General features: G+C 39.9%; 1 protein-coding gene across 1 annotated transcript in view; it reads left to right on the forward strand.

Moving 5' to 3' along the window:
- Positions 1 to 11,371, forward strand: part of hpda (4-hydroxyphenylpyruvate dioxygenase a) — a 27,953-nt gene extending 16,582 nt beyond the window's left edge. The window contains exons 10-14 of the mRNA XM_061963295.1: positions 7,217 to 7,379; positions 8,528 to 8,599; positions 8,696 to 8,818; positions 8,908 to 9,024; positions 11,128 to 11,371. Of these exons, the coding sequence (XP_061819279.1) occupies positions 7,217 to 7,379; positions 8,528 to 8,599; positions 8,696 to 8,818; positions 8,908 to 9,024; positions 11,128 to 11,241 (589 nt within the window). The 3' untranslated portion in view covers positions 11,242 to 11,371. The remainder of the gene's footprint in view (positions 1 to 7,216; positions 7,380 to 8,527; positions 8,600 to 8,695; positions 8,819 to 8,907; positions 9,025 to 11,127) is intronic.
- Positions 11,372 to 16,353: the final 4,982 nt, after the last annotated feature.

Genomic DNA, 16,353 nt, shown 5'->3' on the forward strand with positions numbered 1-16,353 from the left:
TAAATAGCAGACAGCATCATGAAATGATCTTAGATTGTGCTACGAACATGACACAACTCCCAAGAAGGTCTCGGAGCGGATGCAGGTCAGAAGCAAAGGCTGGGGAGAGTTGTTTTGAATGAGAATCATGATTTTTTTTCCCGAATGTCCCGGAGTTGATTCAAAAGGCTCTGTGGATTGATTGAAGGAGTTTTAAATCCAAAGGAAAAGACAGTTTGTGCCCCAAACAATACTGCTCCAGATGAGGTTTGCTATTGTTGTGTACAAGCTTGCCAGTTGTGCGGAACACAGAATTATTGCTAATCAGTTTGAAGTGCACAAATGCAGCGTGAAGAGGTTTGTGTACGCTTTATTGTTTGCCTTATAATACACTTGCTTCTCTTCCATCTCATTCATATTTCATTCAGGAGTCCATATGAAGCTGACATTGTTCATTTCCTTAGCTACCTTCTGATATCAATCTTTATTTTTTTTTGTTTCATCCCATCGATGCACTTTAAAATGTTGCGTTCGTTTAATTTGTGGAGCAAATAAACAGTTTCCTTCTCATTCCAATTGTTGCCAAGGTTTTCGGTGAAAGGTATCTGCTCCTGGGTCATATACGAAAGGTCCCCTCTGGCAGTACAAATCCACTCAAGAGATCAAGTTTCCAATCACATAATCTAGGTGTGTTAGTCCGGTTACTCAAAAGCCAATCATAATCAGATTAGGTGGTTCCATAGGTTTTAGGATGCTTCTTTGATACCAAACTATGTGAGGAATCAGACTAATGTAGTGCATGGACAAGGAGTGAGTAGTGGTTCTCAAAGTGGATTCCAGGGACTCTGTGGGTTCCTTTAGGGCAGTCTAAATTGACCCCTACAAGGTCTGTAACTCTGACAGTGTTGGGTCCATTTAGTTCCATTTATACACTGTCAGAGTTAAGGATATACCTTCAAATGTAACCGAGAATAGGCAAATAAATGTTACACAGCTTTGCAACACATACATAACAATGATACTTATAGCAACTATAAAACAGTAAATATTAACAAGGATGCTTGCTCATTTTCTTTTTGATGGCAGTAATCACACAGCCCTGTGTAATATTTCCCTATCAATTTCAGTGAACTATTTAGAAATGTATGACATAACCTCATTCTTGTAATGATATCTTTCTTTGTCCTATTTCTATTACCTCTTATTATTCCTACACTCGTCTGGACTTTATAATACTGCCTACCTTTTGTTTCTTTATTCCAAATATCCTGCCATTTTTATTTACTTCTATTTCAACCATACTTTTCACTTCTGCTTTACTGTGATTAATATCCATGTTTATTCCAGTTTCAGTTGTTGCTTGCTTTGCATCCCGATCTGCTAGTTCGTTCCAATCAACTTCTACATGAACAGGTACCCAGAGAAATGTTACCACTTCCAGCTTTATTTATTGTAAAGATTGTATGAATAATTTGATATATTAAATCTTCTCTTGTTTCTAAAGCTATATTTAGCTGATTTATGCACTGCTGCGGTCCGAGCACATAACTTTACTTGCTTTATTTTCCTCTGTCCAATTAACCGCCTTGTAAAATGATCTCATTTCCCTTGTGAAAAAAAACAAAAAATATTTATAAATTGTCACTAATTATTTAATTAAAAACTGCGTTTTCTTATACATAACTGCTGAAGCCCCTACTTTATTCTTAAAGTTTGAGATGTATCTGTATAATTTTTGACATATTTTCCATATTTTTTCTCTATACATACTTCTATCTGATCATGATTTAAACTTCTATTCTTTAATAATTGCAAATCCCCATCTGGAATGTCGTATATCCACTAGGGTATGCTAGGAATTGGTATATTATCATCAATTTGATCTCTATATCTCATATTATCAATTACCAGTGCTTCTGATTGTTTTTATTATCGGTGGATGTTTAGAATTAGGCTCAAGGGACTCACGAGATTGGTTAACTCGGTCAGTCACGGCAAGTCGCGAGGGCCAAAGTTTACTGTCATGAAAAAATAAATATAGAGTAGTGAATGGGGAAATATAAACGTGAGAAATTTCAAGTGTGGTCTGAGAAAGGGTTAAATTGCGTGACTGTCACACTCAAAGCACAAGACTTGGCAGCTCTGCATGTAAAATAGGAAATAAAGGTTTATATACTAATTTATACGGAAGGCTTAGCACCGTAGAAAGAAACTGGAAGTAGACCTGAGCTCCACGTGTGGTTTGTCCTGCTTCGTCTTCACAAGAAGAGTTGAAAATGACGCTGATTGGACAAAATGTGCGGAAAAAGTTGCGGTCATTGGACAAAGTTGCGAAGCCGCGCATAATTCACGAGGGTTGGTCGAATTTGCTTGAATTGGGGTTCCACATCTGTGGTCCCTTCCAAGGTTTGTCATTGTTCCCATTGGGTTGAGTTTTTTTCACTTCAAGATGTAGCGTAATCCTTGTTCTGGGTGAACAAATCCAAGCACAAGTCAGTCTTCTTTGGTTTTTGGCTTGTTGAGCCATCTCCTGAAATGAAAGTATGAAGTGCTCAAGTATCCATCCATCCATCCATTTACTACCGCTTGTCTCTTTTTGGGGTCGCGGAGGTGCTGGAGCCTATCTCAGCTGCATTCGGGCGGTAGGCGGGGTACACCCTGGACTTATGTCAAACTAAATGGTTAAAAAAGATCAATGTGTCATTTTGCATTCTTACTAACCACAAGTCTCCATTGTCATTGTCACTTTCCTAAATGGGTACATAAAGAGAATGAGTGTACAGCTAAAAATGCTACACGTTTATATGCAATTGCCCTAATTCATTGGTGGGAAGCTGTAGGGCCTCTTGCAGTAATGATGTTCAATGTCCAGTGGCATCTGTAAAGTATAAGGTTTATCTTGAGCCATGTAGGGGAACTCCAAACAACAAAATGTGAGTCTTGCAGAAATAAACATTTGCACATTATTTCATGTCAAATAAAGACACAGCGGACAGCCAAAATAAAATCACACATCAAACCATTAACTTTGCTTTTAAACTGAGCCTTAAGTCCTGTCTTGCAGTATAAATACATCGTTAAATCGCAAATATGTTTTTATAGTTTTACAGTTGCTTTTAGGTTGTTTTTTTTGTATTTTATTAATTTTTAGCATTTAGAAATCATACGTTTTTAAATATGTATCCCAATTTTAGTTGCCATATTGTTAGGTAAGCAATGACCGGTAACAAACATTTTTTTTGTTCATTGCATACAACAGCCAAACATGCAACTGAAACAATAACAACCTTAAACTTCTTATTTAGCATATTTCGTCAAAATGTGGATAAGCTAAATTCAGCATACTCACATATGTTGTATCAACCATTTTTTGGTCCCCCACAAATTTCCACTTTCGCGTTGTAGGGGGCCGTCTCTTACAGGGGGATGTCCCTTACAATGTCTGCGGCCCCAACGAGATCTACTTAGCCGTGCCAGCAACTTAAGGGTTCCGTGTTCGATTCCAGCTTCCGCCATCCTAGTCACGGCCGTTGTGTCCTTGGGCAAGACACTTTACCCTTGCTCTTGATTGGCTGTGGTTGCTCTTTGCATGGCAACTTCCGTCATCAGTGTGTGAATGTGTGTGTGAATGGCAGTGTTGGGTTAGTTACTGAAAAACAGTAACTAGTTACAGTTACTAGTTACTTTATTTCAAAAGTAACTCAGTTACTAACTCAGTTACTTACACCAAAAAGTAATGCGTTACTGTGAAAAGTAACTATTTAGTTACTTCTTCTACTTTTTTTTTTAAAGCTCCCATTAATGCCCTTTTAGCCTTCATTTTAGTACTGTTATTGCACTGGAGAATAATACAATCTGTTGATCAACTTGACATACATTTGCATCACTGAACTCTTGCTAAGCAATGTGCTCTACATACAACACACAAAGACAAAGATATGTTTCAAAGGGCCAATTTATTTCAGGCCAGAACAAATTGACAAAACTATTTTAAATAGCTGCAACATAACATACATAAGTAACAAACAGCATAATAACACTAACACTAACACTAACACTAACCACGTTAAACCCAGATTCCGAACTAATAAAGGTCTTAACTCATTCTCTTTCTATGCCACTTCAATATGGAATGCACTCCCAACAGGTGTAAAAGAAAGGGCATCTCTATCCTCCTTCAAAACCGCACTAAAAGAACATCTCCAGGCAACTACAACCCTAAACTAACACCCTCCCTTCCACATAATACCTCTTCGGATTGTAAATAATCAAATGTAGACACTTTTTCTTATACTTTCTGATCTCTCTCTCTGTGTCCACTACTTGCTATACATATCCTACCAAGTCAGTCCTACACTGTTTCAATGTCCATTTCTCTGATGATGCAATTGTTGATGACTGAAGTGTTGATACCAACCAAACCTAACCCCCCCCCCCCTCCATATCCCACACCCCGGATTGTAAATAATGTAAATAATTCAATGTATATACCCTGATGATTATCTTGTGTGATGACTGTATTATGATGTTAGTATATATTTGATAGTATATATCTGTATCTGGACCCCGACTTAAACAAGTTAAAAAACTTATTTGGGTGTTACCATTTAGTGGTCAATTGTACGGAATATGTACTGTACTGTGCAATCTACTAATAAAAGTTTCAATCAATCAATCAATCAATCAACAACATAGCTGTAAAGCTGGCTTCACCTAAGGAAGGCACACGTGACATACACAGAGCCTAACCAGGCAGATTTGAATTGTTGTTTTGGGCAGTAGACGGGATCTTTGATCCAAGACACAACTTACATTTAACTAAAATGTTCTTTTCTTTGTGCTCGACAAAAGAAAAGAAGTGAGAATATCTCATACTTGCCAACCCTCCCGCATTTCACTGCCTCTCCCTCGGACAACCATTCTCCAAATTTCTGCCGATTTCCAGCCGGACTTAAGGCACGCCCCTTCCCGGTCTGTACGGATCTGAGTGGGGACAGCCTGTCGTCACGTCCGCTTGGCCAACCAAAAAGTAACCACAGAACACTATACCGTATAGGCGTATAGTGTTCTGTGGTTACTTTTCATGTTGGCCAACGGTTGTATTGCGCACCCCCCTCCCCTCCCCTCCCCTCCCCTTCCCACACTCAGACACACAGTCACACGCACACACAGAGAGCGCAGAGGAAGAATCAGAAGCACGTCTCTGCTTTGCTGGAATAAAACACACTCAGATCCTCAGTTTCTAGCCGATACTACATAAAAAGTAACGTAAAATAACGCAGTAACGCATCATGTAGTAACGGTAACTGAGTTATTGAATATAAAAAAATTACGCGTTAGATTACTAGTTACCGCCGAAACTAACGGCGTTACAGTAACGCGTTACTTTGTAACGCGTTAGTCCCAACACTGGTGAATGGGTGAATGTGATGTGTAGTGTAAAGCACTTTGCGTATCATTCCAGGCAGGGCCGGCCCGTGGCATAGGCCGTATAGGCAAATGCTAAGGGCGCCGTCCATCAGGGGGCGCCACGCAAGTGCCACAAATGTTGGAGAGAAAAAAGAAAAAAAAAGAGAAAAAAAGGTGGTACTATTATTTCTAAATACAAAAAATAATCCCATGTTAATTAAAATGCAAAGTAAAGCCTATTTAATAGAAATATTATTTGTTACAACATTCCCCCCCACCCCCCCCCCCCACCCCCCCACCCCCCCCGCACGGTGCGCCCCCTCCCTTCCCGTATCATGACTCTTTTTGGACGTCACCACATCAAAAAATCAACACAAGATGTCAAAACGGCCAAAACTGTCAGGTGCCCAGGGAAGAAAAAAGAGAAAAGAAGAGGAGGAGAAACGAAAAAAGACAGAGGTAGCAAGTAGGTAACGTTAGCCTACATGAAATTATTTGTCTGTTACAGAATGTGATAGTAACCTGGCTTTTTAGCATTAAGCTAATGTTACATGATTCGGCAATTGCTAATCAATAAATAGCTAGTTCTGTTTTAACGTCGGGTTAATATTGTGGAGGGGGCTAAATTGTTATGGAAAATAATAATGTAACGTTAGGTAATTACAGTACTCCCACCTACATTCCTCTGGGACATTTGTATTAGATATTTTAAGCAGGTGTTTTTTGTTTACATTGTTATTGCCTTCTGGTTAGCTAATGTTTGCCCTGCAGGTAATAGTCACTTTTCCACCCCTTTATATATTAGGTATAGTTGTAAGTAAAAAAAAAAGGTCAAAGACAAAGCTATTCGGTTTCTTGTGAGTATATACACTTCACTGCCGATGTGGGGGGGGGGGGGGGGGGGGGGCGCCACCTAAAATCTTGCCTAGGGCGCCAGATTGGTTAGGGCCGGGCCTGATTCCAGGTATAGTAAAGCAATATAGACCAGTGGTTCTTAACCTTGTTGGAGGCACCGAACCCCACCAGTTTCATATGCTCATTCACCGAACCCTTCTTTAGTGGATTTTTTTTATTTTTTTATTTTTTCAAATTCAAGACAAAGTTATATGTTTTTGGTAACACTTTAGTATGGGGAACATATTTTAAGTAACAAAGACTTAATTTAGAGTGTTTTGGACACTAGGGGAACATAATCTAAGTAACAAAGACTTAATTTAGAGTTATTTGGTTAGGGTTATGGTTAGAGGGTTAGGGCCAGGGTTAGAGAGTTAGGGTTATAACAAGGCCATGCCGAATAAGGCATTAATAAGTACTTAATAACGACTAGTTAAGAGCCAATATGTTACTAATTTGCATGTTAATAAGCAACTAATTAATGGTGAATATGTTCCCCATACTAAAGTGTTACCATGGTTTTTTTACTGGTGCACAAAATGAACCATGCATGAACATCACCTTGTTCAAACAACAAAACCAACACAGTGCATAAACTCACAACAAATTACACACCTGCAAATCAGTGTGACTTCTGCTGTTGCCGTATCCGTAATACGCCGATAGGGAGAAGTTTTTATTTACACGATGAGTCGGGTGTGTCTTGACTCCGCCGAACCCCTGAGCCCGACTCACCGAACCCCTAGGGTTCCATCGAACCCAGGTTAAGAATCACTGCTATAGACCATTTACCATGGCGGATTCCTGGTGGGACTGACTTATGGTTTAATGCGTGCTTTTTAGACCGACGTAAAGGGCCTGAATTGAACACGTGTCCAAAGTACCTTCCTTGTAAGAAAAGGCTCCTCCTTGTTTCCCATCCTGCACATCCCAGGTATCAGAGGTGTTTGATGTTCCATCGGTTCTGGTCCATAGATGACAAGCAGATCCACACAAAGTACAGTGCACTCAGGTCCATTGTGGTCACCAATTATGAAGAAACCATTAAGATGCCAATCAATGAACCTGCTGTGGGAAACAAAAAGTCACAAATACAGGTGGGAGTTTATTTTTGCACACAGTGCATCCAGAAAATATTCACAGTGCTTCACTTTTTTCCCCATTTTGTTTTGTTACAGCCTTATTCCAAAATGGAATAAATTCACTTTTGTCTCCAAAATTCTACACAAAATACTCAATATGTCAATTTTTTTTTTTTTTTTAAGTTAGCAAATTTATTAAAACATCTACATAAGTATTCACAGTTTTTGCTCAATATGTTGTTTATGCACCTTTGGCAGCAATTACAGTCTAAAGTCTTTTTGAATACAATGCCACAAGCATGGCACAACTATCTTTGGGTAGTTTCTCCCTTTCCTCTTTGAAGAACCTCTCAAGCTCCATCAGGTTGGATGGGAAGCGTTGGTTTTCATCCAGGATGTCTCTGTACATTGCTGCATTCATCTTAGTCGAGCCTGTATGGTATAGTAAACAGACGCAAGCCATTTCTTGGCAAAATATTTTCCAATATGTACCTAAAATACTCTCAGACTTTGAGAAACATATTTCTCTTGTCTGACATGACAAAGATTGAACTCTTTGCATCATGTTTGGAGGGAACCAGGCACCGCTCATCACCAGGCCAATACCATCCCTACAGTGAAGCATGGTGGTGGCAGCATCATGCTGTGGGGATGTTTTTCAGCGGTAGGAACTGGGAAACTAGTCAGGATAGAGGGAAATGTGAATACAGCAATGCACGGAGACATCCTGGATGAAAACCAACGCTGGGAGAAACTGCTCAAAGATAGGTGTGCCAAGCTTGTGGCATCGTATTAATAAAGACTTGAGACTGTAATTGCTGACAAAGGTGCATCGACTAAGTATTGAGCAATGGCAATGAGAATACCTATGCACATGTGATTTTTTTTGTTTTTTATTTTTAATAAATTTGCAAAAATATAAAAAAAAACAAAAAACCTTTCTCATTGTCATTATGGGGTATCATGTGTAGAATTTTGAGAACACAAAGGGAATAAGCGGTAGGAAATGGATGGATGGATGGACAAATGAACGTATTCCTTTTTGGAAGAAGATCAACAACAAAATGTGGAAAAAGTGAAGCGCTGTGAATACTTTCTGGATGCACTGTACTTATATAATATTCAAGCGATAGCTGAATGTGGTGTGTCTAATGCACATGCAGGAATATGTCGACTACAACGGAGGCCCAGGCGTTCAGCACATCGCCCTCAACACATCAAACATCATTCAAGCTGTGAGTGTTTAATCAGTTTGGTAATCCCAGTTTGTCCACACGTGGCCTTCCAAAACGGACAAGTAAAGACTTGTTTTACTGTAATCCCATCCAAAGATTGTCAACCTGCGCGCCCGAGGGATGGAGTTCCTCTGCGCACCTGATGCCTACTATGACAACCTGCGGCAGAAACTGAAAAGCGCCAAGATAAAGGTGAAGGAGGACCTCGACCGTTTACAGGTAAGTTGATGTTTGACTTTATCAAGCATGCTGATATACTTTGTCGCTTCGCTGCCATTACATGTCAGTAATACCGATTTCCTGTAAAGGAATTAAAAATCCTGGTTGACTTTGACGACAAGGGGTATCTCCTCCAAATCTTCACCAAACCTGTGCAAGACCGACCCACACTCTTCTTGGAGGTCATCCAGAGGAACAACCACTTTGTAAGTGACCATATATATATACACACACACACACACATACACACACTTTACACACACTTTACACGACCCATTTTCATTTAAATAAATTATCTGGTTGACAGCACTTTGTCTGGCTTGACTGCACAATGTGCAATTCTCTGCCAAAATGCTAGAGGGCAGTGTTTTCTCTAAAGTGAACAAGCACAACTCTGTCTAGACCAGTGGTTCTCAAAAAAATGTTCACCAAGTATCACCTCAGAAAACACTTGACTTTCCAAGTACCACAATAATGACCAACATTAAAATACAGTAGCATAGTAGGCCTAAATATGCATTAAAAACAAGGCGGAGGTGTTATATAACAAGTGTATTTAATATTTTGGGCCATTGTAACATTACGGAGACGGCGTGGCGCGGTTGGGAGAGTGGCCGTGCCAGCAACCTGAGGGTTTCTGGTTCAATCCCCACCTTCTACCAACCTAGTCACGTCCGTTGTGTCCTTGAGCAAGACACTTCACCCTTGCTCCTGATGGGTCCTGGTCAGGGGCGCCGAAAAGGGGGGGTAAAGGAGACGGATTCTAGGGGCCCATGATGGAGGGGGGCCCAGAGAGGCCCCTAATAATGATGAAATTATAATACAGAAAAAATAATGACACTGTGGTGGGGGCCCTGTAAAGATTATTTTCATGGGGCCCAAAATCCCTAGCAGCGCCCCTGGTCCTGGTTAGCACCTTGCATGGCAGCTCCTACCATCTGTGTGTGTGAATGTGGAAATAGTGTCAAAGCGCTTTGAGTACCTTGAAGGTAGAAAAGCGCTATACAAGTATAACCCATTTACCATTATACACAGTTTGAACAGTATAACTGCATTTGAATATTTCATTAATTTATTTTTTGGCATACCACTAATCACTGGTCTAGATATAGTATTATTGCCACCTTTCCCAACTTCTTTGTCATGTGTTGCTGGCATCAAATTCTAAAGTTAATGATTATTTGCCAAAAAAAAAAAAGTTTATCAGTTTGAACATCAAATATGTTGTCTTTGTAGCATATTCAAATGAATATGGGTTGAAAATGATTTGCAAATCATATGCACCTGGGTATAAGTTGATTGGCAACACTAAATTGGCCCTAGTGTGTGGATGTGAGTGTGAATGTTGTCTGTCTATCTGTGTTGGCCCTGCGATGAGGTGGCGACTTGTCCAGGGTGTACCCCGCCTTCCGCCCGATTGTAGCTGAGATAGGCTCCAGCGCCCCCCGCGACCCCAAAGGGAATAAGCGGTAGAAAATGGATGGATGTATTCCGTTTATATTTACATCTAACACAATTTCCCTAACTCATATGGAAACGGGGTTTGTACAAAACAATTAACTACCTGCTGCCACCTACTGACATGGAGTATTATGTGGTTACTCTGCCGAGTTTTACACAGCACAGGCACATTATTTGCAGATTATAATTATTGATTTGCAAAAAATATTTTTGGGACCAATTAGGTGAAGTTGCAGAATTTCCCACACAGACAATATCTCGCGGCACAGTGGTTGAAAAACACTGGCTTAGCATATGCTGGTCCCAAAGATGTTTGACGGGATTGAGGTCAGTACTTCTAAACATGGACCTCGCTTTGACTCACAAGCTCGTCCAAACTGCTAAGACGACTGCGAAAGTGCACCTCATGTTCCGCACAGAACTTCCCCTTGCTTGGTCCCCAGCAGCAAAGCAGATCTGAACACCTGTTAAAGGATCACAAACCCCGTGAGCACGTTCACTTGTAACATTCAGTAAATCAATCAGGCTCAAAGGCTTGCTGCATCACCACAAGGCAGGTGGAATCTTCAAAACTGTGTTGCACCTTCAGTCGTCATGGGGAACTCTCCTGACCTGAACCAGTCTGCAAATGCATAAAAGTGAGAGAGCGAGCAGAAACCACAGCAAAGAACTGTCAACACTCCTAATATCTACATGACTCAGCAGGTCCAAACATCAAAGAATTAAGAGGCCTTCAAGGCAAGAAGAAATATGACAGAAGACTCTTTAGCCAATTAACCATCTGTGTGTGTGTGTGTGTGTGTGTGTGTGTGTGTGTGTCTGTCTGTGTGTGTGTGTTCCGTCTGCAGGGCTTTGGGGCAGGAAACTTCAAGTCTCTCTTTGAGGCCATCGAGAAGGACCAGGACGCCAGAGGCAACCTCACAGTGCTGACAGCAGAAGGTCAGGCTGAGGCCTTCTACTGATCCTCTGGATCAACATCTAGAAAACAACAATTCTTGAAGCATGTATATTAGAAAGCAGCATTGAGGTGTGTCACAACTTTGCAGAGTGGATGGGACGATGAATAAATGAATGTCACACACACGCACACAATCGTTGATGTGTTTGGGGTTTAAGGATGATTGTTTGCCTAGTGGCCGCTGACTTTTGTGCGTGATGCAATACTGCTTGCTCCGGCATATATTTCCCCCGTCTGTATGTCGATGTGTCATCGACCGGGCTAGCATGCTAAGCTACACTAGTGATGGTCCTTCGTTCCTAAGCATTCGTTGCACGAACATACTGGCTTTGTTAGACAAGATCATAGACTGTATTGGACAATATAGTTACCAAATGTTCATTTCCACTAATTACAAGTAATAAGAAAACGTAAATGCCTGACTTACCTATCAAGGAGGAAATTAGCAAGTTTGTCGTCAGATGAAAAAATCTTCTCTGCCTTCAATTGTCTCCATCTTTCAAAGGCATCTCGATACAAATCCTCGTTTTGTTCCTGTCTTTGTCATGAACAAGTTGAGAATCGTAAGGACGCTTTTTAGATTTACTAAGGTCTGACATGTTTAGTAACTTTACCAGTGGCAGTAGCCAGACAACGGTGGCGGTGCATAACTGGTAACCTGGATGTGACACACTCACAGATTTTTTAATTGATCAAACGGTGGAGGGCGGGGCATCGAAATGAAAACAATAATATTTTGGGGCTGTAAATCTAATTTTGAAATGAGCATATGCCGGCTGAACTACCGTTATCAGTTATAAAGGTATTCAAAAAGAACATGATTTATTAATGCCTTTTGACATATCAGGGCCATTCAATGCTGACTTGACATGACATTATTACATATGTCTCCTTTAAGTAAATGTAGCGGAGTAAATGTGGCGTGTTATACTACCCACCTCTGGTAAGAAATCATTTATAAAACACAAATTAATCTGCAACAATAGCCATAGAAACTTGTTGTTTATTGTATGATATATACTGTGAATGTGCGCAAACAATGTGCTTTAGGGGGAAAACAAATAAACAATTGGCGCTTCATTTGATTATTATCATTGTTTACCAACAAACTCAATCACGACGCCTCAATCATTGGTATGTTTTCATCTACAAAACCATTCTGGGTATCACTCCATCTTATCTGTCTTGTCTTTTAACAAAGAAACAAGGAAGTCACAATCTTCGTTCAATGAATGTTCTGCAATTTGTCGTCCCCAAAGTAAGAACTGAACTGGGCAAGAAAGCATTTAGGTTTTCAGCACCGAAGGCTTGGAATAACCTACAATCGAATATTAAACTTTAAACCCTTGTTACATTGAATGAGTTTAAAGCTTCTGTGAAAGGATTGCAGTCTACCTTGTCTGTATGCACATGTGTCATGTGAGCAAGTTTTAATGTTGTAAATGTGATGTTTTATGTATTTGTTTAATGTTTTTAATGAAACCTTGCTGCTGCCCTCTTGCCCAGGTCTCCCCTGGAAAAGAGATCTTTGATCTCAATGGGATTTTACCTGGTTAAATAAAGGCTAATAATAATAATAAACTGATGGAAAACATGCTTTAGGATCAGAAGTTAAAGTGAAAAGCAGATATTTAAGTTCGGCTAGTGTAGAATTTGTATTTAAAAAGGTTCTCAATGACAGAAGAAAAGCTTGGAATAGATTGTTGTATCAAATGATATAAAGTTAAGAACTGTATTTGCCTGCGTTAATGTTTTGGCAAAATTAATTTACAAGTATCAAGAATGATAAAATGCATTATTGACACACATTATCACAAAAAATGAAGTGGCCCCCGGGCCTTGAGTTGGACACCTGTGGTGTAAAATGTCATTTTCTACTCAATGAAGATCTTTGGAATGTATGGCTCTATGACAGGGATATTCTACTAAATTGTTTACAGAAAGCTAAGGACGTGGCAGTCAGACTTCTCTCTCCACTACTATTCATATTTTGTATATTTCACTACAGTAGACATTTGATTTTGGTCATTCATTTTGTCAGCGTTACAGGAGCACCCTGCTGTTATTAAGCACCTTTTGCAAAAAAGCTAGTTAAAGATCATCTCCATGACAAGACTTTTTGAGAATCTGCTGCAAAAATGGGAGTCTCTCAAGTTTTTCGAACGGAACTCACAGGTCACCAGCTGAATAACCCAAATGATGAAAAAGAGAGGCCCTCTGATGGAACCATGAGGAACGCCACGAGTATAACTAAAGAAGTTGAACAAATTGACTGCATCTGACCGTAGTTACGTTAACCACATTACGAAAAAACGTGTAACTGCCAAAAAAGAGAGGACTTAAAAAGGTGCCTTGAGGAACGCCTCAGGATCACAAGTTTGGACCCCAGTGTTCTATGTTTGTTAGCAAGGTTTAAATGTCAATGCAAGGATCTGCCAATGGGTCCAAGGTCTTCTATACAACAGGAACACTCTTGTGTTTTGACCTGAATCCAGCCCGGGAACGACGCCATACCAACCCCAATTTGAAGAGCTCTGTTCTACTGTGACAGTTTGTCAGGCAGGAAAATGCACGCAAACCTTTTATTTCAAAATAATTTATTTGCATATAATTGGAATGAAGACAGGTTGATACATTTGTGATGGCACAAGTTAGTTTCCAAACAGAAAACAAAAACAAAATTGGTCTATACAGAAACAACCATTTCTAACCTGGACAAAACGGATAAATATATTAGTAAATAAATATATTAGTGACTAAGTCACTATATTGAAATGTTCTATTATATATATAAAATACAACACTATTTGTGTTGTTGTACTCTTTTTGTATACAAAGTATCCAAAATATATTGATAGATGGATCCCTTGGCATTATGGAGGGATTTTTCTTATTCGCACTCTAGTAGGAACGGAAGTTTAAAGCTCATTTCAGGTTTTGGATGAAACCGCAGATTTGCAACACGCTGCTACTGTATGGATGAGCTTTTTCTATTTAGACTGATTTCACATGAGCACTTTTATTTTTCAATATAAAATCACCCAGAGTGCTGCTTCTCATTCAGAGAGACACACACACACACACACACGCACACACACGCACTCATACGCTGTAGGATTGTGTTTAAAGTGAGGTATATTGTCCAAAAATGATTAGCAGTTACAGTAGGAAGGGGATTCATATTGGTTTACCTGAAACATGAAACCTGACGAAATTGGGGGGTGCATTATTCCCTTTAGCAGGCAGATAGCAGTAAAGTGTTAAATATTTTAAAATGTGTTTTGTGGCAAATCCAACTTTGACTACAGTGTCAGTTGCTATGTAGAGTGGCGCTTTCCATCATTTTCAGCAGACTGCATAAATTAGAGGTCCACCCTGAAATGGAGCCATATGAATCCCTTCCCTACGAAGTAAAGTAACTCAATGGAAGGAAGGGGGCTGACACTTTCTGCAAAATGGATGAATGTAAGTGCTACAAGTTAGATTGAGCTTCGACGGCTTTCGGCTCTCAAGTGTGTCTGCAGTCACACCGCTATGAAAAAACCCTTTAAGTAACGACAGAAATGACAGAATACGACTTTAGGCTTACGACGCTGACAACCTGCATGTGCAAAGGGGAAGCATTTTTGCTGTATCGACACGTTTGATGTGGTTAGCCGGGTGCAAAGCAGAGAACAACTATTTCAAACTCAAGAACCGTGTTGGTCAACGCACTACCAACAAGTCTCGAGGTCAGAGAGAAAACAAACGCCGCAGGAATAAAGAGGAAAGGTTACAGGAAAATAAGTCGGTAATATTCTAATTTTAAGAAACTAAATGTTGACAGAATAAAGTTGATATGTGTCCGAATTAAAAAAAACAACCAAAACATGCCAGTGCGGAACCATCAGGGACCTGACTAATCCATTGGAACCCGTTTATGTTGCACACTTACTTGTGACGTACCATACAAAGTTTTTGTTTGTTGACATGATTTTCCTCCATTTGTGCACATTCATCTTCCCCATTCATTTATTTCTAACAGAGCGGTTGCGGAAATGCTGTTGTAGGTTTTCACAACAATGAAAATAAAGCATTTCAATATTTCCTCGGTGGCTAACAATCTAAAAAATGTTTTTACTCGGCACTGAACAGGAAGTTGCGTGCATGTTTTAATACTGTGTAACTTGACGGTCAATCCCTCCAGGAGTTTGCAGGCTGTTTTTGTGATTGTCGACGCCTAAATGTTGGAATTCAAGGCAGCTTTTTCAGAAGGAAGCAATGTTTTGAGGCTTATTTTTTTCCTGACATTTGTAGATGATTTTATCAAATTGCAATGCTTTAAGTCTTACTTGTAACCTTAAGCACAAAAAGCAAGTATTTCAACCACAAAATTGAAATCAAATATTGCATTGATATTTTACTAGTTTATTAAAAAGGTAGACACTAGATGCACATACTCAGCTCATCGTCAAATTACTTTACTGTTTTAATTAATGATGACTAATAATAGTTATAATTACAGAAAGAAACACTGCCAAAAGCGTTCTTATTACCCGCTGTCTGCTCTGTCGACCACAAATTGCAGACATTTTCCATGTTTGTTCTACGCCTGAAAAGTGTTTGTCCATCTTAAACGTTCATTTATGTTCCAACACATGTACCCACACATGTTAACAGCATGTGTGAACTGTTAAGAGATAGTTGTAATTGTTGTTGGTAAAGTTAAAAGTTAAAGTACCAATGATTGTCACACACACACTAGGTGTGGCGAAATTATTCTCTGCATTTGACCCATCACCCTTGTTCACCCCCTGGGAGGTGAGGGGAGCAGTGGGCAGCAGCGGTGGCCACGCCCGGGAATCATTTTTGGTGATTTAACCCCCAATTCCAACCCTTGATGCTGAGTGCCAAGCAGGGAGGTAATGGGTCCCATTTTTATAGTCTTTGGTATGACTCGGCCGGGGTTTGAACTCACGACCTACCGATCTCAGGCCGAACACTCTAACCACTAGGCCACTGAGTAGGTAGTAACTGAGTAGTAAACGAAAGACGAGAGATTATCATCGCACTTCAACATCTCTAACATGTAAATGCTGCTTCTTTGCAAGGTCAGCATTGCTCATGAAAATATGTT

The sequence above is a fragment of the Nerophis lumbriciformis genome, linkage group LG09, assembly GCF_033978685.3.
Source record: "Nerophis lumbriciformis linkage group LG09, RoL_Nlum_v2.1, whole genome shotgun sequence".
Taxonomy (NCBI): Eukaryota; Metazoa; Chordata; class Actinopteri; order Syngnathiformes; family Syngnathidae; genus Nerophis; species Nerophis lumbriciformis.